A 24,119-nucleotide genomic window follows, 5' to 3' on the forward strand; every position below is an offset into this window, starting at 1 on the left:
GATGATTCCGGTTCCTCTATTTACTGAGAAATACTTTGATACTCCGGCAGAGTGTGATGAATGATGCGCAGGCATTTAGAAATTGAGCACGTGGCATAAAATTACTCAAACGAAACGGTCAAATTTATCTCAAGCAGTCTATATTTATAATAATAATAAAAAAAATCTTTTTCTATCATAGGAATATCGGTTTGCTAGACATTTATTGGACGGTTCAGAATGAAAATGCCAACAGCCCTATTTCTACAAACAAGTGCGCACAAATCAGAGGAGTAGATTATTTAAAAAAAAAAAATCTAATATTTGGTTTTCGACTTGAAGATGGTGGGATATACAATCTAGTCGGTTTTATTTTAGTTAGTATATTACACATGTACAGTTTCTGCGTATCAAGCGTCATACGCAGCCAGAGTATTATATAACTCTCCTATTTATAAGACCGTGCCGCGCGGGTTGCGTACCGTAGCACCCAAGGCGCACTTTAGACCATACCCATTCTCTAGAATAACTCTCCTTTCGAGCTCGTTGTTTTCCATCCAAGTCCATGCTCTTTCGTCGATTCCGAGCCTCGACCGAAAAATCAAATCCACGACTCTCCTCTGTCCAAACCCAACAAAACCCACGTCGATTCTTCGCAGATAATCCACCATCCACCTGCAAATCACCCCATCAAACCTTCCCTCCCCGCGTATTTTAGCAGATCAAGGTACCAATCAGGCGGCCATGAAACCAAAGAACAGAGAAGAAAAAACCATCTCTTTGTTTTCTTCAATCTCTGTATTCTCTTTTTATATTTTTTACGTTTTACCATCGATGAATGCAGCTGCAGAGAGAACCATGACGTGGAGCGCCTGTCCCCGCCCCATGCTAACATGCACCGCATCGGCGCCCGTGGTAACCTGCGCGAGGGGGCTGTGAGGCTCGGGGGATGGCGACCCAGGTGGTGAAAGTGCGGAGGGAGACGCTCGTGGGGTGCATGACATGCCCTCTCTGCAACAAGCTCTTGAAAGAAGCTACTACCATATCCGAATGCCTTCATACGTGTGAGTTCTCTGATCGTTTTTGGCGTTGGCCCTGATCTTGTTTTTCAATTTTGGAGATCTGGGTTTTGTGTAAATTTGGATTTTGTGATTTGGGTTTTTCTCGTTTCAATGATTCGTGGCGTAGATTGAGAGAAAAATGCAAAAAGATGCGACTTTTTTCTGTTTTTGTTTGGTTTTCTATTCATTGGTTCAATGCGTGTTTTGTTTATGCATTCAAGTAATGTTTGAAAAGTATGTATTTTTGGTCCAAAAATAGAAGTTCGTTATTTGAGAGTTAGCTGTTGAATTAGTGTTGGGTTCTACAGTGCCATGAAGAGAAAATTTTTAGGACTTTGGGTTTGATGAGCATGGAAGTAGTCTTGGTTAGTCACCGTTCTAGTGCACACGTGGCTGGTCAGTGGATCTGTATTGTCCATGTGGTATGTCCCACCACTGATGGCCCATGATGTAAAACGTGTGCTGATTGGAGAATTCTAGTCATTGGATTGAAAGAATTCCCCTTTTGGATGTGGACCATGTATACTTCCATTTTTACTGCCCTTGTGAAGGCCATGAATTGGACCGCTAGGATTGCATCTTCCTCGTGAATTTTGAACTTTGGGCTATCTAAAGATGGTCCCTCCAGATGGACAGTTCAGATTCGGCTAACGTATAACCATGTGCATGTTGGAGTGTCAATTAATCAAGGCTGAACAATTGCATGATCAGATAGAGTCAATTTCAACTCTGTGGTAGAGGAATGCTATCTCCGGATGCCCGCCAAATGCAAAAGCTGACATGTGTTGATGTGACAAACCAGTGCGGGATCCGGGATATTGATTAGATGAATCCCCTTTATACTAAAATTCAGGACGGCTTACCTCAGGTTGCAATGCAGGGATGTTGAATGTTAGACCTTTGGTTTCTCAGTAATTACCATCCATTTCTTTTGCATGTGCCTGACCCTCCTCACGAATGGACCAGCCTGTCTCTTGGGCTAAGGAACAATGACTGTGGCAGCCATCCTATGGACTGCCTGGATCTTGCATGCATTTTCCACGTAAGAAGACTCAGAGGATGTTTTAGCTTTGTCTTTTGCACTTGAATTGAGTGTCTGGAAATGGCACTACTCTTTGAGATATGTGGTAAGAGATTTCCACATATATGGATGGGTCTACATACTTATTTGTAGTGGGTAAGCATATTATCAGGTTCTGAATGGACCTTGTGAACAGTTTCAACCGTTTCAATTCCAAATTGAACTCATCTTTCAGATCAAATGATGTTTGGGTGTGCTTCTATCATGATAATATCCCGAACAACATTCCATCTCATCACAAATTGGACTTTGGGCTGCATTTGGCTGCCCCAAATTGCGTAAGGAACAATGCATATCCACAATGCATCAGTATAAATGTGTTTCTAGTCTGACATCTGATTGCTGTATTGGTGGGATTCCATTGTACGATATCAATGGATCAAAGTATTATTGAGGGGTATTTTTGGCTAGCTGATAGGATATATTTGATTGTACTTGTTTTTGTTCTTGTTAGTTGCTTCCCATTTGTGATGGGGCAATGTAGCCAAAACTTGATGCATCCGTAAAGAGACTCACTCCAAGATTTTGTTGCATCTTGCCATAAGAGTCGTGAGCACTGTTAACAGAGATCACTTGTCAAATTTCACTATGTAATATGTTTAGTCCCTTTATCATTTGAACAATCTTCATAGCATCATGAAATTCTATTCTAAAAGTCTCTTGCTGAGGATATACATTTACCCATGGGTACAAATTTTGTCTTTAGATGCTAATAGATGCATCCTTGTTATCTGCTCATGGACATTCCTCATATTACCTATTGTAGCAAGCATGTCCTTGTCAAGACTCCATCTACATCTTCTATTCTCTTCTGACAACTTTTTAGGGAATCCACATTTATGTAGTCCGTCTCAAACGGTAACACTGAACATCTTCTCTCTCCGATTAGCATTTTCGTAGATGAAAAAGTAATATGGACATACTTCTTATCTTCTATTTTTGTCTGCCAGCTTTTGCAGAGAATCCATACTTTCATTGTCCCTGTCGCATATGATAACATGGAACACCTTCTGTCCAATTCACATTGTTTTTCTGGATGAATATGGGCCTGGCAGAACAAGCTCGAAATTATTGCTACAAAGTAGATTTTCTTCCATTGTAGGAGCTTGAAATTGAAATTGGATGTAGTTATAACAATTAGGAGCAAGGTCGGCTGTGCTTGCATATAGATATGGTAATTTTATACTACAATGGTTGCTTGGACTTTTGAAGGACTCAAATGACCTTGGCGTATATGTCATTCCTCACCACATATTAATGTAGGGGCATTTTTACACCGGGCTTGAGTGGGGTGGCCTATAGTATGCAAGGGCACACTTGGGGTGGGCGGCCCGTGTGAGCCAAGTGGCTTGTGTAAAGCAGAACTCATGTGAAGTGGGGCCCACGAGGGGGGTTTGGCTGAGGTCCTAACCCATGGAATGTGGGGCCTGGGCTATGAGATAAAGGGATTGATTCGCCATGCTCTATCAATTCGAGCTTTTAGAGCAAGTGGTTAATTGTCTTACATCACTTGTATTTCGACTTTGAGCTTGAGGGGTGGTTTCATGTGTGGTTAGATGAGTTAGATGAGCGATGTTCTATCTTAGAGGATTTAGGGCATCCTTGATAACATTTTGTAATTCTACTAGTTTTTGCCAGTGTTAATTTTGCATTTTTTATGGGAGCTTGCTATGCTGGAGTCATTGCCTTTTAGGGAGTTTTGTGTCTTTGTATCTCTGTACAGGCTGTGGGATTTGTTTCTGTTTTTCCTTTGTTATGGAGGCTAAGTTTTGAGCAAATCACTCAAAAAACTCGGTTGAAATCTCCCAATCTTTGATGTTTAAAATATTAACTTGTTTCTTTTACTATTTTGATTTTCTAACCCTTCCTTTGTGGAATGTCTTGGAGGAATGTACTTCCATTGTTTGTCCATGTTGGTCCAAAGCATGTCTTGAATGAATTGTTGATTGGAAAGCTGTTTAACAATTCATTATTATTATTTTTTTTATGCACCGCTCTTTATGGTCTTGCCTGCTTGCTTCTCCTTGAGTACTTACATGAAGAGGATTGAGAACCCTTGTCATGCCACATGTGCAAGTGTGGTATATTATGAAATCAGGTCATTCTTCAGGTGTGCCCACTGTGAGCGCAATCTGTCTGAAGGTTAGGCTGCTCTGTCCGTCAGGTGGGCCACAAGCCTATGGTGGATTTTGATCATCGGTTGATTTATTTTAACTTTCCAATTTTATCGGCCCAATTGTGAGCAGACTGGGCTGATTTTTTGGCCAAGTCATGTTCATGGTGAGCAGACTGCGTTGCTCTTCAGGTGCGCCACATGTCTATGGTGTATTCTGACCATCGGTCAATTTGTTTAAACCTTCCTATTTTATTTTGCACTTGTTGGCCACCTTGAGCAGACTGGGCTGTTTTCTTAGGCCAGGGCATGTAAATAGTATCTCACTTTACTAACCATGCCAATGAGCAGCATGCTCACTTGTGCCTTGAAGAGGGCTCCCAGTCTTCTTATTGAATGCCCTTTGCAGGCTCTTTCATGTCTGTTCATCTGTGTTAAGTTCTGACTTCCGACACTTGTGCATATCATTATCACTATTAATATTAAAACTGGTAAACATCTTGTTCAGTGGGCTTGTCTGACATGACATGTTCTTGATTATATCTGGTTGCAACTTCCCCCTTAGTGGGTTGCGCATAATAGTTCAGTTAACATGGAGCATGAATGTGTTGGTGTGTAAGCGGTGCTCCGGAACATGGATCAGTGGGCTACTTGCTATTCTAACCAAGGCTCGAGCATGACCCTCCATGTGTATGTGTGACTCATGATCAGTGGTATGCCAGGCAATTTTTGATCCATGACCCTACTTTGTTTGCTTGCTCTTTTGGGTGTGCGTGTATATAGTTGGGCTAGGGTAGTAATGGGAGGGATCGTTGTGGCATGTGAGAGTTGTAAATACAAACCTTTGCCCTGGCTAGTTTCCAGGAGCCCAGGCAAAATAGGAAGGTTGATGTCTGGTGGACAGCCAATCATAGAACTTTTGTCAGAGCTGATCCCAAATTGCTGGAGAAGGCGAAGATTATTATTATTATTATTAACTCATTGATTGTAATCAACCTATGTAATATCCTATCACATAGAGTTCAATTGTAACCGACCTATATAACAGTCTATTACTATTTACATAGCACCCGTGGGTGTTTCATGCTCTCATTGCATATCCCAAGCTTGGATAAAGTAGGAGGGTTGCATCAGGTTGGCAGCCGGCGCCAAACATTTGCCTTAACTTACATCATAAATACGGACAAAAAACACTGAATCCAATTTGTTGGGACAAGTATTAAATGATTAACATCATTACTATTACCACCACCACCACCACCACCACTATTATTATTACAACTGATAAAATCTCTTGAATTCCGGGTCATGGTAGATATTATAGTTCTTCACTTGGTAATTTTGATGCATGTTTTCAACTTAAATTAATGCTTAGGCTTTCTCTAATAATGTTATTGATGGGCATACTCAACTCATCAGTATGCGAGATCTGATACTGTCTCTTTTATTCTAACCCAGTTTGCAGGAAATGCATATACGATAAACTCAATGATGAGGAACTGGATTGCTGTCCAATATGCAATATTGATCTTGGCTGTACTCCAGTAGAGAAGCTCAGGTAAACTTTTCTTGACCTCCAAATCTATCATCATCCTAATCTGTTCTTTTAAGGCTGTTTTTTTATCCTTAAATATTTGGTGAAAGAAAAAAAAGCTGGGTGTTTGGGTTAGCCAAAGCATCCCACAGCATGAGCGGAGACATGTTGAGAGTGGAAACTTTCTGGTGCATTTCATTTCATCCGTCGCTTGAAGTGAAATGGGTAGGGCTATCTGATCCAATTCATTTGGAGCTACATGCAACCAGATCCTGTATCTTGTCTGATTCAAGTGCTATTGGTATAACTGTACGGCCCTCTTTGGAGCTTTTTGTAGATTGATATGTAAATAAATTGAGATCATTGTATTACAAAATGGTTATGCTACAACTGTAAAGGCCATTCTGTAAAGGGAAAGATCACCCCCATTATGTGATACAAGGGTGAACAAGTCCATTATGATAAAAATGAGCCTTATTGCCTGATATGTTGTTACAAGCCGGTACAACTATAAAAGGCCTCATATTGATAATTTTTATTTTCACATTTTCTTTCATTTTTTCATATTTTTATTCATTTCAACCTTCAAGGGAGCTTAGAAACTAATTTGAAATTAGATTTAAGATTATCTTAAGTTCAAAACACAAAATTGAGTCAGATTTGATAGATCGAAGCGGAGTGGATCATTTTGGGAAATATTGGAAGAGGTAAACTATCACTTTGTTTCATTTTTCTGTCTTCATTTGGTTGTAGTTATATGTAATGGGCACTAATATACCAAATCATGTTTGACTTGCGTTCTAAGTTTAAATATAGTTTTTACATAATAACCAATAATTGTGCCATCAACTCATTATTACTCATATATAGTGTTTTCAGTATGGTATCGATGCATGTATCGCATCCTTGGGATACGGAAACATATCGAGTATCGCATGGGAAATATTGCATATATCATGCAATGTATCACTGATTTTAGGAAACATTGGGAAACGGGTCAAATTTTTTAATGAAACTCTTAAAAAAGACATTATTATACACTTACAACTCAAAGGATCACAAAAAACAAGTACACATAATAAGTTTCCTTTGTATAAGGACCTAAATTAATTTTTCTGATAGAAATGATGCAATTATATTCAAAATCAGATCATGTATAATTTATAGATCATAGAAGACATGAAAGAAAAAAAATCAGAGGTTAAAATTGAAAATCAAATTTTCCCCAATTTCCCATATTTTCCTCAAATTTGAAAATGAAAGGCCAAAATCCATGATTGAGCATGCAAAATCATAGATTATGAACTTCAATCCACTAATTTCAAGTGATTTAAAAAAGAAAAAAATTATTGAAATTCAAAAAACACCTCACCGATTTCATTTATGGTATTTGCTCTCCGATCTTGATTTTTGGACCCACCTTTTTTCTCCAAATAATTGAAAAGGAGTGATTGAAATCACCTTAGGAAGGTATCCAAAGCATAAAAAATAAAAAATAAAAAAAAAAGGATTTTTAGGACTTTTGGTGATTTTTTCAATTTTTTTGCTAACAATGGTATCGATGATACAAAGGATTTTTTACCTACAATATTTTGAAAATATCGCCATGTATTGATATATTGTTGAGACATATTACGATATTTTGGGAAATTGCGCAATATAGGGAAGAAAGTGAACTTAAGCTTAGTTTTGTATCACCTGTTGAAGTGATAAAGTCCCTTGATATACATTGATACACCACACTTTGACAGCTTAAGCTTTTGGAGTAAATGGTTGTATGACATGGTATCAGAGAGGAAGGGCCTATGTTCAAATCTCGAGAGCAGTAAATATGTCTCGCTAATATATTATTCACCCACAAGCAATTTCGATAGTATCTTTTGATATAGTAAAACTCCTATATTTAGATTTCTAAATGTTTGATATCAATATATAATTAAGCCTATAAATTTACATATGAGCAGTGACAATATCAATAATATCTTTTGATATAGTAAAACTCCTATATTTAGGTTTCTAAATATTTGGTATCAATATATAATTAAGCCTATAAATCTACTTATGAGCAGTGATTGATGTTGTAATTATTGCTCACATGTAGATTTATAGACTTAATTACATATTGATATCAGATTGATGGACCAATACTATCTAGGGCTATAAATGGGTCAGTGGACCCGATGGGGTACCCATGCCCGACTTGTTTGTTAAATGGTACAGGTTTGGGTCCAAGAACAGACCCAGTTGCTAAATGAGTCTGGATCTGATTTGCTTTATATTAGGCCCGACCCGACCCGACCCCATTTAGTAAATGGGCGGGTTGGTCTATATTGCAAGGGACCCATCCAGACTTGGTTTTAAACTTGGTAAAAATGCTTGCATACCTTGACAAGTAACATGGGAAAACGTGAAATTCACCCCATGTTCGGTTGAGAATAAGGGGCACCACGGAATCCGAATCGATGTGCTGAAGATGGCGGGATAAGTGAATTAGGATGTACATGGATTGCATGTGAAAGGCTTTTGCAGGAAGTTCCTTTGCTGGGATGCTAAGTGGGGTCCACCGTGATGTTTGTGAGATATCCGCCCAGTCCATCCATTGGCATTTTTATTATTAATTGGCATTGATTAATTTTGATGTAAAATCAAGATGACCCAAACCCTTTAGACCCAAATAGACCCGTTTATAAGTGAGTTTGGTTCAGGGTATGAACGTCCCTTAACTAGACCCGTTAGACTCGACCCATTCATAAATGGGTCTGGGATCTCCCTCTACTAGGCACAGACCCATTTATAAATGGGTTTGATGGGGTTTACTTAGACTCGACCCAGACCCGCCCATTTAGTAAAAGGGTCTGGGTCTAAAATTTGGACCCAGACCCATTTAGTTAATGGGCGGGCTTGGTTTTGGCTAAACCCGCCCCAAAACTGACCATTTACAACCCTATTACTATTGATACTGCAATCATTGCTCACATGTAGATTTATAGATTTAATTATATATTGATATAAGATATTTAGAAGCCTAAATATAGGAGTTTTACTATTTTAGAGTTAGGTCTAAGGTTAGTAATATTAGGTAGCCTGAGACATCATTCTTACTGAAGAATGGCCCGTTACACTATCAAATACATGTTCAAAACCAGAAAGGAATACATATTTGGGATCTTCATATTTATTTAAAAATTTTCATTCTTTTTTCTTTTTTACATTTTTTCCTTGAAAAAAAATTTCAAACATTATAGAGCAATAATGGCTGTTACGGGAGCCGTAAAGGCTGTTACGACCCATATCATAATGGTCATATGGCCAGTTGTTACGCTGGTCGTTACCGTTATCGAATACCTTGATTGAGATTCGATACCTTTTGGCTTTGTTTGTATGAAACTTGAATTGAACTGTGAAAGTTCGGTACAGTAAAGAGGTAATGACCACATTGTAACGACTTTTCATAGTATGTACAATGAAAAAGTAGCTCTCAAATTTCAGTTACATTCACGGCTTTTTTGAGAGGTAATGAGGAAATTTATTGAGAAGCCCACAAGTGGGAAAAGAATACAAAAAAGGAAAAAACACAGCTACATCCCCAAAAAACTGGAATATCAAAATCCTTTACATCATTCAGCAAGGAAGCCCACTCAGAAACAAAACCCTTAGTCATGGTCAGAACCACCTCCTTTGACCTAGAGCTATTACGGAAGCAACAATTGTTCTGCTCAGACCAAATGGCCCACGGCACGGTCGGGAGGACAAGGAACCGGGTTGGTCCAAGGTGCTTAATCTCACGCCCACCATGCCATGCCCGAAGGAGCTTGGAAGAGGAACCCGGTATGACCCACAACATATTGAAGCAGCCAAGGAAGTGCGACCACACTTTTGAGGTGAAAGAACAATGATTAAATAGGCGGTCAATTGATTTCGCCTCTTGCTTGCAAAGGGAGCACATATTGGGGATGAATAAGCCCCTATTTTGAAGATTGTCAATCATTAAGACCTTGCTTTTGTCCACTAGCCAGGTGAAGGCAAGTGATCTTGGGAGGCGCACCATAGAACCACAAGTGGAAGTCGTGATCATTTTGGTGGATCGGCCCATCTAATTGAATCAAACTGTAAAAGGATCGGACCGAGAAATGACTGGAACTATGAGCACTCCATTGTAAAGAATCCCTCTCCCTGGGAGATGGAATTGGGGCGCATTTCAACTGGTCTAGGAGCAGCAGAAAGTCCTCCATCGCTGAATCCACAAGATCCCTTCCAGGGGGAGGGCAAAGGGCTGAAGGGCCACAACGCACTCACCCTCATGTCCTTGGCCGGAGCTAAGTGGGCCAGACTCAGGAAGCTTGGGAGAGGGTGGAATTCCCGCACCAACATCCTCCCAAAATCTGACTCTAGAACCATTTCGAGAAAGAGATTCCTTTCCTGGAGACCAGCGCAATTGAAGATATCGACTTCCAAATGGAGGAAGCTCTATAGATAGAGGAATCTTTCACCTCCCAGCCCCCTTGAGACCATGCTTGCAACCAGCTCACACCAAAGGCTTCCTTCCTCAGAACCAAAATGCCACAGCCATTTGCCCAAAAGGATTATGTTCATACTACGAAGATCCTTTATGCCTACACCTCCTTGAGGATATGGTTGGCACACATTTTCCCATTTCACGAGATGAAATTCGCAACCTTCATCCGAACCACTCCATAGAAAATCTCTTCGAAGCTTCTCAAGTTTATCCAACACTGCTTGCAGGCTCTTGAAAAGATAGAGGAAGTAAATTGGCTTGTTGGAGAAGGTAGCCTTGATGAGTGTGAGACGACCCCTTAACAAAAGGTACTGGCTTGTCCAACTAGATAATACTAAGGATTGCAATTTGGACCCTGGTCGTTGATTGTGAGCACTAAGGAAGTTTACTGCAATCTGAACACTTCCTTTTACCGAACTAAATATTTCAACAGTAAATCCAAAATACTGTTACCAAAGGCAGATTTTTGAGCGAGGAGGATTTTCTGTATGGATGAAGGTATAACATTTCATGTACTAAAGCTCCTTGCTGTTTTCTTCCCCTGCAATACCTTTGGACATGGGTATGTGATGTCACAACTACGGAAAAGTTCTGCTTTCAGCCATAAAAACTGTTGTGGGTTTCTATGCTATGCTTCATGATTAAATCATACGTGAAAGTAATCTAAGTAGAAATTAGTAATCTCATTAGAAAAAAGAGTTGAAATACAAAATACTTAATCTCACAGTCTTCTTTGCACAGTGCACAATTCTTGAGTGTGAGAAGTGTAACTGTGGCAGCTTGTTTTCTTTGCCATGCTTCATAATTGCATTATATGTGAAAGCAATCCAAGTAGAAACATATAAAATATAAAAAAAGCAATCTAAGTAGAAACATATAAAAAACTAAGTATAGATAGAAACATATAAAAAACTAAGTATAGAATATCTAATGTAATGGTATTCTTTCCACAATGCATTTATGTTAAAAAAAGTGTCTCAACAATGCATAATACTCTAGTGTGGAAGTGCAAACTGTGGCGACTTGTTTTCTGTCTTTTGCCTAGTTTGAAGTTGGAACCATATTCATTTCAAGAAGTAAGTTCACCTATTGAGGAATTATAATTGATATGGTCCTGATGCATCAGAAATCTTGCTTGCTGATGCATCAAGTCTTTATTAGGGTGCATGGTTTGGTGATCCAGACCATGGATCTGCTGGGCCCCACTGTGGATGGGGATGCTTCAAGATTCTCCAGACAGGAATGTCCTAACCACCCAAATTTTGGCCTTTCATACTGACAATCGCTTTATTATTTTCTTGTCTATTTGTAGGCCAGTAATCAAAGGTCTTCCAATCTGGAAGATAGTTGGGGCATCCCTGTCTATGGTGGGGCCTGTCATATCAATTGTCTGGATCACTGAACGATGAGACCCACTTGTATGGACTGGCGCATCAGGACCTACTACTCATGTCTTCATCCATCAGGACCATATAATTCGTCGAACCAAATTTTCTTGTCAGATATGAAAGTAGCATATGTTTTCATATAGTGACTAGTTGACACAGTGAAATCATTTGTCTGACTCAAATCTGGAATTAGCTAGGATTTCTAAGAGCATTTCCATATGAGTAGTTTTGTTGTCTTCCAAAAATGAGAAGATAGTGAAAGTTTAGGGCCCGACACACTTGGGCTTTGAACGGACCTGTTCAAAATCAGGGTTCAAACAAACCTAGTCTGCCATTGACACCTACTCCAATAGGGATTTAAGTTATTTGTTTTCAGTGGTTTCTGTCAACAGTCTCAGATCCGGACTGGTTGTCAGCAACTTTACGGGTTGCTTTAGGTTTGTTTAATTTATTTGCAGATATGATGCATATCAAGTATACAACATATTAGAAAAGTGGTTTCGTTACTGTATTCAACCTTGTTATGTAGCTTTTTGTGAACTGTCAGGCCATTTGACACATCTGCTTTCCTATGATGGAGGCTTGTATTGATGTATTTTTAAACCACATTGAATTCGATATGTGATTATCTTCAGGCCTGATCATAATTTACAAGATGTAAGAGCGAAGATTTTTCCTTTCAAAAGGAGAAAAGTCAAGGCACCTGAAGTTGCAGCTGTTTCATTGCCCATTAGAAGAAAGGAGAGGTCACTCTCTTCGTTGGTGGTTAGCACTCCCCGGGTACCGACACAAACTGGCCTGACCGGAAGGAGAACAAAAGCCGTTGCGAGGAAGGCTGCTGCCCCAAGAGGATCAAGCTTTACCATTGAAGATCCTGTTAAAAAGGAGGAAGATGTTGAAGATCAACCGGAGAGCTCAAGCTCGCCTGAGACCCTAAACAAGATTGCACAAAATAAAAGGCAGGTAAAGGAAGGATAGACATTGGTTTGCCAGTGGTTGTAATCATAAAAACTTTATGCAGAACCCTTCTCTCTCTCTCTCTCTCTCTCTCTCTCTCTCTCTCTCTGAAGAATTATTATGTACTGATCATTACACGTGTAGTTTGCCCATGTGGCTAGTTTGGACAGGTAGGGCCTATGCTTTGGTGATCCATAATGTAGATCTGTATGCTTTGTCGTGGGTGAGGGGTCCCAAAAATTTCCAGATTGAAAGATCCAAGCATCTTTGGTCCTTTTCTTCTGGACCATTCCTGTATTTTTCCCCCTTAATCATCTATTTGCAGATGAATGAGGAAATGGTTAGGATCTTCTCATCGGGAAATTTTTGGTGCTTCCGTTTATCTGCACTGAGGCTGATTGAATCAAAGGTCTGGACTGCAGCAAACCCATGGGCCCCATCTGTAGGGTGCATCAGCAAACAATTCATGTATTGGTGCATGACGTAACGGTACCTTATAATTCTTCTTTGTTGCATTTAGCTCTCATTGTCAACTACTTTTGTCGTGCAGAATCCCTCCACTGCAGAGCCATCAAACCACAGCTCGAATAAAGATACAGATAATGGTGGCGAGCCGGTGCCGGGGAAAATTGATCTTTGGAAGCCCTTAAATTGTCTTGTGGAAGCAGCAAACAGAACAAAGAGCTACAAGTTCACTATTCAGGGGGGGTCTGTTACCAAGACAGAGCAACCTCACGCCCCCAATACTGAAGTGCATGTTCCCAAGAAAAAGGCTAGGGAGCATGTGCATAAATCAAAAGTCCAGGACGACAAGAACGGCAGCATTCCTGCCCCTTCGGAACAACTGGTGAAAGCTAGAAGATTGCATAAAATCAGCCGTAAAAGGAGGGCTGCTTCCGGGGTACTTGGGGGCTCAGCTCAGGCTCTGCTCAATGCCTCAGGCATTAGACCCGACAGAAAAATTCTCCCGATTTGGTTTTCGCTAGTGGCTTCTGATGAACAGTAAGGAGCCTTTTCAAAATTGAAATTTATATGAAACCCATTATTTTTCTGGACATGCTGTTTGTTTCAGTTAAAAAATTGTTGCTTCTGTTTTCCTTCTTCTGATATTACATTGAGTTTGCACTTTATTGTTTCTCCTTTCAGGGAAGGAGACGTGCGCTTGCCGCAGATTTCTGCTTGTTACTTGAGGATAAAGTGAGTTCCCTTTTCATGTTTTTTGCTTGATTCTCTCTGTTTTTTTTTTTGTTTTTTCCTTCACTATATATGGTACATATATAACTGCTAATATAGGAATTGTTGATCTTTTACTGATGCTCCCTGTCCATCCAGGTTGTTTCCATGCTTTTGTGATTCATATCTTCTATCTCATGAATATATTTATGTTTTCATAATATCCCAAGTTTGATTAGTCATCATAGATCATTGTTTTAGAAGTTGGTGAATCGACTCAAAATTTGATCTAGTTCACTTGGCTCGATGAGATTTCCCACTGAGTCATGATGAAACTTGCTTATGAGTGTTATTCGGTCCATACTCGTCATGACTCATTGTCTATATGCTTGTTAATGCGGTTGACTCAAGGTGACTCTCCCTGACTTGAACCTAGTCAGTCACTGTGTGAACCTCTTTCACACGCGAGCGCGCGCGCGCGCACACACACACACACCAAAGTCAAAAGAGACTTGAATTTTGAATGCATGTCCTTTACTAAGAAAGCAAAGTCTCGTTACCAGCACGCTAGAGTCTCTACACTTGTTTAATTTGGCTGCTTTATACCTTTACCTAGATTAAATATTTAATCACTATTCTAAATACTTCTAATTTGGTTATGAAATATCGAGTTGAGTCAAGTAAAGACCCAGTTGAGTCTTCAAGTCAACCTGACCTGGTTGGACAGGGAGTCAATTTTTCAGGTGATGTCTTGAGTCCCGCCTCATTTGTGCATTGATGTTTAGTATCTTAGTTAGTTATTCTAGTAAATTCAATAATTTATTATGTAGTGCAAGTGCCATTTTATTAGTATGATGTGGCATGAGTATTATTGAGTGATGCTCAACTCACCCTAACCACTTTTTTGCAAATATTAAAATGACTGAAACACGAAACAACACCCAAACTACTAAAATCTCTCAACATTTAACTTACCTAAGCCGCTCTTTTGCAAATGTTAAAATACCTAGTGGAGTTTGAGTTCATCGTTCACTAGCTCATGGGAGCTCTACTATGCAAAGGAGTGTGCAATGTGGATCGTGCCAAAAGATGTTATTTTCTTAACCGACAAGAAATCAGTCTGAAAGAAAGATATACACGAGATAGAGACCATATCTTTTTATCCATTTCTCTACTTGATAGTCAACCACCAAATGCATTTCTATTCACGGGCACTGCAGCCATTGAAGAAATAGGAGAAGGAATATTTTCCAAAAGCAGTTGAACAATGCCATTAATGAATGATGCATCCACGTTACACATCCATCAGATGGGTCCTAGGTGTTCCCACAAGCTGGGTGATTGAAGGTCAGGCCCATCCAGGGAGTCCTTAAGGGAAATCTAACCATCCAGATTATGATCTGGATCAAATCAACAGTTGAGATTGACATGATTGTTGATATGGGCTAAATCCGGGTCAGATGACTGATCTGGACTAATCCAGCAGTCTGATTGGATTTGGGGCCGACAAGAGTAATTGATATGTCATGTATGTGAACTGTGAATATGCAAATGTACAACAGTAAATAGTTGTATGGTCGTATAAAATACATGTTTTGCAGGGTGAATAAAATGTGTATAGGATTTCCATTCCATTCGGTTGGATATAATGTCTCAGCTGGTTGATATATCATCATCATCATCATCATCTAAGCCTTATACCAATTGATTGGGGTTGGTTACATGAATCATGTTCGGCACCATTCCACTCTATCAAGGGCCATAACTTCAGTTAGACCACAGGCCATCAAGCTGGCTGATATATAAAGAGTTGAAATAATGTTTGGACCCTTTGCATCAATCATACGGCATGTTCAGCTGTGGGGTTGTGTATAAGAGCCATAAGCATGGAATGTAGAGAGTTGGGCTCCCATGGTTGCAGGCTTCTAGTTTCTATTAAGTAGTTTTGGACTTCTTATAGTTGTTGAGTGGGATTTGAACTCTTTATTTGGTTCTCTTTAGAGATAGTTTAGGAAGGCCACTTTTTCTTGACCAATTTAGTTGCATCCAGTTTAGTTTCAAAATGATTAAAATACTTGGGATTTGCTTGCTGTTTTTATCTTTTTTCTTTCCCCCAATTTCCCGCATCCCCAAAACTTTGACTAATCCTATTTACTCCAAATTACCAAACACTAGTCCTAATAAGCAAGGTATTCCGTATCGGTAACGGTGGCCGTAACGGTCACCACCATTACTGATACGAGTATTGGCCATAACAGTCGATATGGGGGTGTAACGACTGTTACGACCGCGGTAACGGTTGAAAGTTTTCTTTTGCCTAAAAAATTCTAAAAAATACTAGAAAATTAAGAATAATGTAAATATTCCAAATATGTATTTATTTTTTGTTTTGAACATGTTTATAGTAGTGTAACGGTCCACTCTTTGGTGAGAGTGTTGTATCGGGCTGTTGATGCGGACATCAGTGGTGCACCCTTTAGAGTGTACCAGAGGAGGAGGCATCACCGACAAAGTACTGGAGCGGAGGAGTTAATGTGGATGGACGTTGGGTCCGTCGGACCCATTTTCTGACGTGCTACGAGTGCAGGAGCAGCATGACCGCACCTTGACCGTAGATGCATGAGTCGGATTTCACAACCTACCACATGGGTGTTTTAGTTTTTGGCATTTTTGTTCTTTTCCTTATTTCAGGGGCTGTATTGCACTTTCTTTACTTTTCGTCTTTTTTGTTAATTTTCTTGTTTTCACGCGCTTTAGTGCACTTTTACTTTTTCCATAGCTTATATATACATTGTGAGAAACCCTATTTTGATATTATTGAATGAATAGAAATTCGTCTCTTTTCTTCCTCGTTATTCAAGAGATTAAGGTTTCAGGATTGGCCCCTGGGTGTTGAGGATTCCACCCTGATTTTAGGTTTCCTTCTTTCTAAGATTTTCGAGGTGTAGGAAAAGGTAAGAATCATCATTCTTTTCTTTTGACGACAAAAAGGACCTATACCTTCTTCATCTCGAACCCCTCATCCTTCATCCCTTTTGTTCCTCTCTGGATATCCCCTTTCTAGTTCGAACGGAAAAAAGGGATGGTTAGTCAGTAGAATCAGATCCAAGCTTAATCGTGGACTGACTTATGTTAGATCTGGGATATTCTCATATCCCGAGGTCTTCCCTTTTTACTGTTTATGTGATCTTATGCTAAGGGGTATGATCCTGACGGAATAACCTCATCTTTGTGTTGAGATTTACCTAATCCATTTGGTTAGAAACAGTTAGTTAATTGGTGTATTTATTTGAATATTTTTTAACCTGATTATACATGCATCTAGGGTTAGGTCATCACATGTCCCTGCATTAGCTGTTTAGTGAATTTATGAACACGATTATTTGTCTCTAATGTTTACACATCACAATCAAGCATTAGTACTAGAAATTTTAAAAAAAAGGCATAAACACTACAATTTTTTGAAAAAATGGCCCTCGGAGCTCCTTTATTTTATTTTATTTTAAATGACAACAAGGGGTCTCCATCCCTTTAAGGCGAGACTATTCCCTACAGATGCACGCAATCACCCGCCAACCACGTGTATCAGGTAATTCACGGGGCCTCGAAGCTTCTATTCACTCAAATCACTTTAATGTATGGTTTTCATCTTAAAAATTATAGTAAGAGTGGTCGAAATCTGTTGTAAAATGATCTAGGAGAATTTTCAGAATGAGAAAAGTGAAAAAATAAGGAGAAAAATAGATTTAAATAGGAAAAAAGTGGCCGTTTTCCGACCGTTTCAGGGGAAACGGCCTTTACGGCGACCGTAACGACTGATACGGTCCCAAAAAACCAATTGCCTTGTTTCACCCCCGTATTGCGTAACGGTTATGGCCGTTACCTATACTTATCGGGCTTTACGAGCATATCGTAACATATACAGAACACCTTGCTAATAAGTGATTTAAGTATCGATATTGGTGGCGCATGTATCTCACTGTTGGGATATGGAAACATATCGGTATTGCATGAGAAATATCGCATGATGTATCGCTGTTTCTAGGAAACATTGGGAAATTAGTTGGATTTTTCAATGAAACTTTAGGGAGTGTTAAAAAAGACATTATATGCTTAGAAGTTAGAACTCAAATCACAAAAAACAAGGACACAAAATAAGTTTACTTTGTATAGGGCTCTAAACTATATGTGGTTTGACAAAAATAAAAATTAATATTTAAATAATAAATATAGAAATCCCTAATGTTTTTATAAATAATATAATTTATTAGAACAATCAATCAACTAAATATTTGCACTAAATATGTCCTACAACGTATGGTTCATTTATTTTAAAAAACTTTTTAATTTTTTTATATAAAAAAATTAAAATAAATTTATTTTGAAAATAAATAAATGAGTGTAGCTGATATTAAGATCAACATACAATTGTAAAAACATAAATATTAGGCACAAAAAAATTCTGGTCAATCTAATTTTATTTTAAAGCATATTTTTAAAAAAAATTATTTTTCAATATTTTAAGTTAAAAAGTATTTTTTTTTTTTTCAAAAATTCTAAAAGTTTTGTCAATCCATAGGTCAGCCTTCAAGCACTCTAATGCAAATTTTCCATATTCTAATTGCAAGTTAAATGGGTGAAATCAAGAAAATTTTAGATTTTCCCCAATTTCCCTCATTTTCTCCAAATTAAAAAATTGGAGGTCAAATCCATGATCGAGGATGCAAAACATGCAAAATCATGGATTTCTAAGTTCATTCCACTGATTCCAAGCAATTTAAATAAGAGAAACAAATCAAATTAGCAAAAACTCACCAGTTGATTTTTTAGTATTACATGCTCTTCAATCTCGATTTTTGCACGCCAATCTTTTTTTCTTTCCAAAAAAAATTAAAAGGTATGGTTGTAATCCCCATAGGAACAAGATCACAGAAAAAAAAATTCAAAGAAAATAGTTATTTTAATTGTTGTTGAATTTTCAGATTTTTTTGCAAGGGGCTGATACAACAATGATAGACTGATAATTACTTTCTTAAAGTGTACATACTATGTAATGGCAGAGATTGCATGCACGATAGCGAAGGATGTAGTAGGGAGAAGGTAAGGTTTCCCTTTCTCTTTTCTTCTCTCCCAAAAGGATGTAATCGCACACTTGTGTGGGGTAAATATGGGTTATCATATGTACAAAAAAAAAAGAGAGAAATTGTAGGAGAGTTTATTGAGGCATATTACCAAAAGGAATGAGTAGTTGCCACGGGATAGTAACCTGCGAGGGGTACATTGTGTGGGTTCCAAATGGGCCACATGTCCAGCTTGACAGGTTGTTGATGGTCTAGAGAAGAATATTTATAAGCTTTTTAAGTGTGGGTTGTCATTGAGTTATTTGTGGGTGGGTTGGGTACCGGGGTACCCATGTGTAAACTAGAGTGAGGGAGGGAGACTTTGCTATGTAGTAGGCTTAGTATGTTGCCACTAGAGTAATTCGGGCTATGAGTAATTTGCCGAATATTAGGCATACTCTCAACTTTTTAGAGGGTTGAAAGCCTTTTGCTATATTTATATTGGAGGATGACTTCGATAAGGGCAACTCCACATTAGTGTTGGGCATGGATGCCATTTAATGGTTTGACAAAAAGCAAGTTTCATTGCCTTTTAGATGACAACATGTTGTTTAATGACAAGTTTGTCTTTGGAGCAAGCTTTCCACAAGGCCAGGTGGATGGTAGTTGAATGGGCAAGTGCCACCAAAGAGTTTATGGGAACTCCTATGCATTGTTCTTGAGTATCGACTATATTATCCGTATCGCCAAGTTGGCAATACCAATAACACTGGTAGTATTAGAACTTCTAGGTATCGATGGTATATCGACGATATATTGCAAAGTATTGCCTATGTATTGTGATATTTCGACTGTATAAATTCTAGATGTTGCTTATATATATTGCCAATGTGTGCATGGATGACTGGATGGATCATGCATGCATGCATGCATGATGGATGGATGGATGAATGGATGTATGCATGCATGGATAGATGGATGGATGGATGGATGGATCATGCATGTGTGTAAATATGTATGCATGCGTGGATGGATGGATCAGAAATGTGTGTTTGTATGTATGTATGTGTATGCATGCATGGATGGCTGGATGCAGTGTTCGAAATATCGGTATCAAGTTACATATCGCATCCTTGGGATATAGATACGTATCGGTTATAGCACGGGATATATTGTTTGTATCGGGTAATTTATCGCACTTTTTGGGAAACATAGGAAAACATTGGGAAAATGGTTGAGTTTTTCAATGAAACTTCAGGAATTGTTAAAAAAAAAAACCTTAATACACACTTTTAAATCATAACATCTCAAAAAAGAAGTGCACATAATAGGTTTCCTTTGTATAGGGTCCTAAGCTATGTGCTATTTGATTGAACTAATGCAACTATATTCAAGTTGAATGCATAACATTTAGAGTGTATGTGATGGTCATTTTATCAAACACTCGTAAATACTTTGAAATCAGTCTCAATTGGTAGCTGGTTAAAGGGAAATTTTGAAAAAAAATTAATATTTTTAATAATTTTTAATTAAAAAGGATTTTTTTTTTTTTTTTTGAAAATTGATGGGGACTTAACAAGTCAATAGATCAACCCTCATACATGCTTGATTTCATGTTTGGAGTGCAACATTGCAAGCAATTTAGGAGAAATTGGGGGAATTTTGAATTTTCCCCAAAATTTCCCAAATTGGATCACCTAAACTCAAATTTCGAAATTAGACTGTTTGTGATGATCATTTCATCAAATACTCCTAATACTTCAAAATTAGTCTCAATTGACAGCTGGTTGAAGGAAAACTTTGAAAAAAAATGGAGAACACGAAGAACCAATGGATATCGAAATCAAAGCTCCAACTCCATGATTCTTCATGCAAAACATGAAGAACCAATGGATTTGTAACCATTTGACATTGATTTAACATAATTTCAACCAAAAAAAGGGATCAAAAATTGAAAATGTTGACTAGATTGAAGATGTGGGATATATCGGCACTATTTGTGCGTTTCGTATCGCACAGGTGGGATACAAGATATGTCGTGGGATATATCGGCCGATATCATTGATATTTAAAACATTGGCTGGATGGATGGTTGGATGGATGGGTGGGGTGGATCCATCATTTTCCCCATGTTTGCCCAATGTTTACTTGAATCAGTGATACATGCATGATGCATATAGGCCCCCATTAAAGGGAAACTTATTTTGTATGCATCTTTTTTTGCTATTATTTGATTCCGAAATATGCAAATATGTGTTTTTAGCATTTACTAAAAGTATCATTGAGAAATTCCACCATTTTCCCCATGTTTTCCCATGTTTCCCCAATGATCCCTTGAGTTAGCATTACATGCTTTTAGGCTCTCATTAAAGGAAAACTTTGTGTCTATTTGCAATTATTTGATTCCTTAATATGTAAATATGTGTCTAGCATCTCCTGAAGATTCATTGAGAAATTCCACCATTTTCCCCATGGCTCCCCAATCTTTCCCTCACTTAGCGATTCATTTTCACGCATCAGCAATAATATTGGCAATATCGATACATGTTTCCATATCCCCATCCAGCGATACATGTAACGATACTGATACCACGGACACTGCTTCTTTGGAAATGTTTACTGACAGTTGGGGGTTAACTCTTCTTTGTACTAGTTGGATGATCTCTCATCATCCTTTTTGCATCTTTGCATTTATCCTTTCTTGTTAAAATTTTGAGTTACCCTTCAAAAAGGAAAAAAAGAAGCAACTTTTATTACCTTTTGTCCATGGATGCTGATGTGTCGCTTATTATGTTGCTGTGCATGGAGTTTGGGTCCAAAGATTTTTGAGGATACAAAACTTCAAAAACCCGACGAAGGATCCCAATTTCCATGACAAAAGCCTTAGAGATTAAGTGCTGAGGCAAACGGAGAGATTGTGCATTGGCATGCCCCCACTAAAGATGCGGGCAGCTCCCATGACTAAGTGTAGTACATTTCGTGTAGTACATTTCGTGTCTTTGTAAATTACATTGGATTATGAGGTTTGTGGAAGCCGTAGGTTCACTTGTTTTTGTAAGTGTGAGGTGTTTGACAATTATAACGTTGTGTCCATTTTGGACATTTTTGTATTACATTATGTGATTAATATGATGACATGGTTTATTTTGAAAATACATTCTTCATGTGTACTTATTCCACACGTGTATGCTAATGTTATGCAAAAAACGAGTTGAATGCTACTAGGTCATTGTGATTATTGATATTGATTGTGTTAGTGTGTGTGTCACAATCTATTCTTTGGTACTTGGTAAGCCATGCGTGCCTTTGTGTTAGTGTCATCCAAACTGTTCATCGGCAGGCATGGTTTGCCTCTCGTGTGGCATTGATCACCCTCTGTCTGGTTTCTCAACAGGGTATGGGGGTTCGTTGCATTAAGTTTTTGTTCAGGGAGTTTATTGGATACTTTGGTGGAGTTTGTTGGTAGATGCGTGAGGCTTAGAACCGTACATGTGCATAAATTAACAAAAATTAAACCATCCAAATCGTGGGACCATCCATAGGTGGGTTGTCATCCAAAACTCATGATTGAAAATCCTGAACTCTGTTTAATGGCATTAATTTGTTGAATTAGGATTGGGGGCTATTTTTTCATTTTGAATGTCAATCGAATGTCACCAATCATCCATTTATGACATTGAATCATGTAAGTTTCGGTTTTTGAGCTATCCAAATTGGGACCCACAATATGGATGGTTTAAATTAGTTACCTGTATGGCGTGCACGCAATTTCTCAGTGCCTGCGTATCAACCACACTTTGCCACAGTATCAAAGTTATTCTCTTTTTTATATGATTCAAAGAGAGACCAACATGGCGTGATGCGGTGTTGTAAATGGTTTGGGAATAAGATTCTATAAGGGCGAGAGTTGACATGACATGCACCATGCTGTGAGCATTATGCTGCTAGTTGAGCACACCATGATGGATCTAATTTTGAGATGGACTAAGAATTGTTGAGGATGCTTGACTACAAAGTCAATTGTAACATGTGTTGTGTAAATCCAAGGAACACATAAAGGTGGGTTTCTTTTGAGGCCCATCATCTCACTATGGTGTGTGATTCCCACCATGTGCTAGGACAGATACCTACAGTGTCCGATTTGATATGATATGGACACTATGCCAATAGCTAGTCCCATGGACAATCTTAGGTAAAGATCTAAATATCTACACGATCTTATTATCTTAGGTATATCTTGTGCTAGTCGTGATCTTATTATCTTAGGTATATCTTGAGCTATCAGCTATCCCCTTTGAGTTAAGAGGACATGGTCAGAGTTGTTGCTTTTGTGTGCAATGTCAAGGCAATGAATCAAAGAAAACTTGTTCATACCAAGTTGTGTATCCAGAACAGAAGGATCCCTTCACATCTACACCATGATTTGAGGTCAATAGTACACAATTGTAATACTTATCCACTATGGTAGTGGTACTGCCAAGTTTCTGGAGGATCTTTTACAAAATCAACTTTTAGGGAAGCACTTATGTAACTAGTCTATTTTCTTAACCAAATTGAAATTGTTTACAAGTCATTGTTGTGCTCGATAAGTGCATTGGGTTGAACATGTCTCTAGATTGAGAGGCTATTAGGTCCGGTGTGATCATGTTGGTCTAGAGCAGGCTTTGTAGGGTTTGAGATGATGGTTCTAGTTAGATGGTAACGTAGTATGCAACCATCTTCTTGGGAGGTTGAGTCCCAATTGGTCAACAGTGTTGAAGGGCATAGAGGCTGTGGACCTGAAAAATTACATAGGATCGAAATATGTATGATTTTTGACGAAAAAATGCAGAAAAATATAAAAAAAAGGGAAACACAAAAATCTATTAATTAATTAATTGTGTTTGACATGTATTCAATGGTGTCTTGGACCATTCCTAGGTGAGAATGCTGTTTGTTGGCCAGACCTGCTGAAAACTGAGGTTTTGAGTCTTTGACCTCTAAATTTGGTGTTAGAGCACTTGGGAATTAAAAATTCTTTAATTGGCTATGAAATCTTACCATAATGGGTTTTGTTATATCTTTTAAGATTTTAATTAAACATCATGGAAATCACTTCTGATTATCCAGAATTAAAATAATTGTGATTACAATCACAAATATTGTCAATGTCATACTATTATAAATAATTATATGCACATTATGCCAACTCAATTGAAGACCATGGCGAGGAAGGCATTGAGCCAATGCCAACAAAGCATATGCACAATTTTACTAT

The 24,119-nt window shown here is 38.4% G+C and overlaps 1 protein-coding gene across 1 annotated transcript in view; it reads left to right on the plus strand.

Annotated features, from left to right (window-relative positions):
- Positions 1 to 453: 453 nt before the first annotated feature.
- LOC131248971 (E3 ubiquitin protein ligase DRIP2) overlaps positions 454 to 24,119 on the plus strand; it is a 37,331-nt gene continuing 13,665 nt past the window's right edge. Inside the window, exons 1-6 of the mRNA XM_058249506.1 lie at positions 454 to 706; positions 824 to 1,043; positions 5,693 to 5,792; positions 12,308 to 12,635; positions 13,180 to 13,631; positions 13,776 to 13,826. Coding sequence (XP_058105489.1) covers positions 929 to 1,043; positions 5,693 to 5,792; positions 12,308 to 12,635; positions 13,180 to 13,631; positions 13,776 to 13,826 — 1,046 coding nt within the window. The 5' untranslated portion in view covers positions 454 to 706; positions 824 to 928. The remainder of the gene's footprint in view (positions 707 to 823; positions 1,044 to 5,692; positions 5,793 to 12,307; positions 12,636 to 13,179; positions 13,632 to 13,775; positions 13,827 to 24,119) is intronic.

This window comes from Magnolia sinica, chromosome 6 (assembly GCF_029962835.1).
Source record: "Magnolia sinica isolate HGM2019 chromosome 6, MsV1, whole genome shotgun sequence".
Taxonomy (NCBI): Eukaryota; Viridiplantae; Streptophyta; class Magnoliopsida; order Magnoliales; family Magnoliaceae; genus Magnolia; species Magnolia sinica.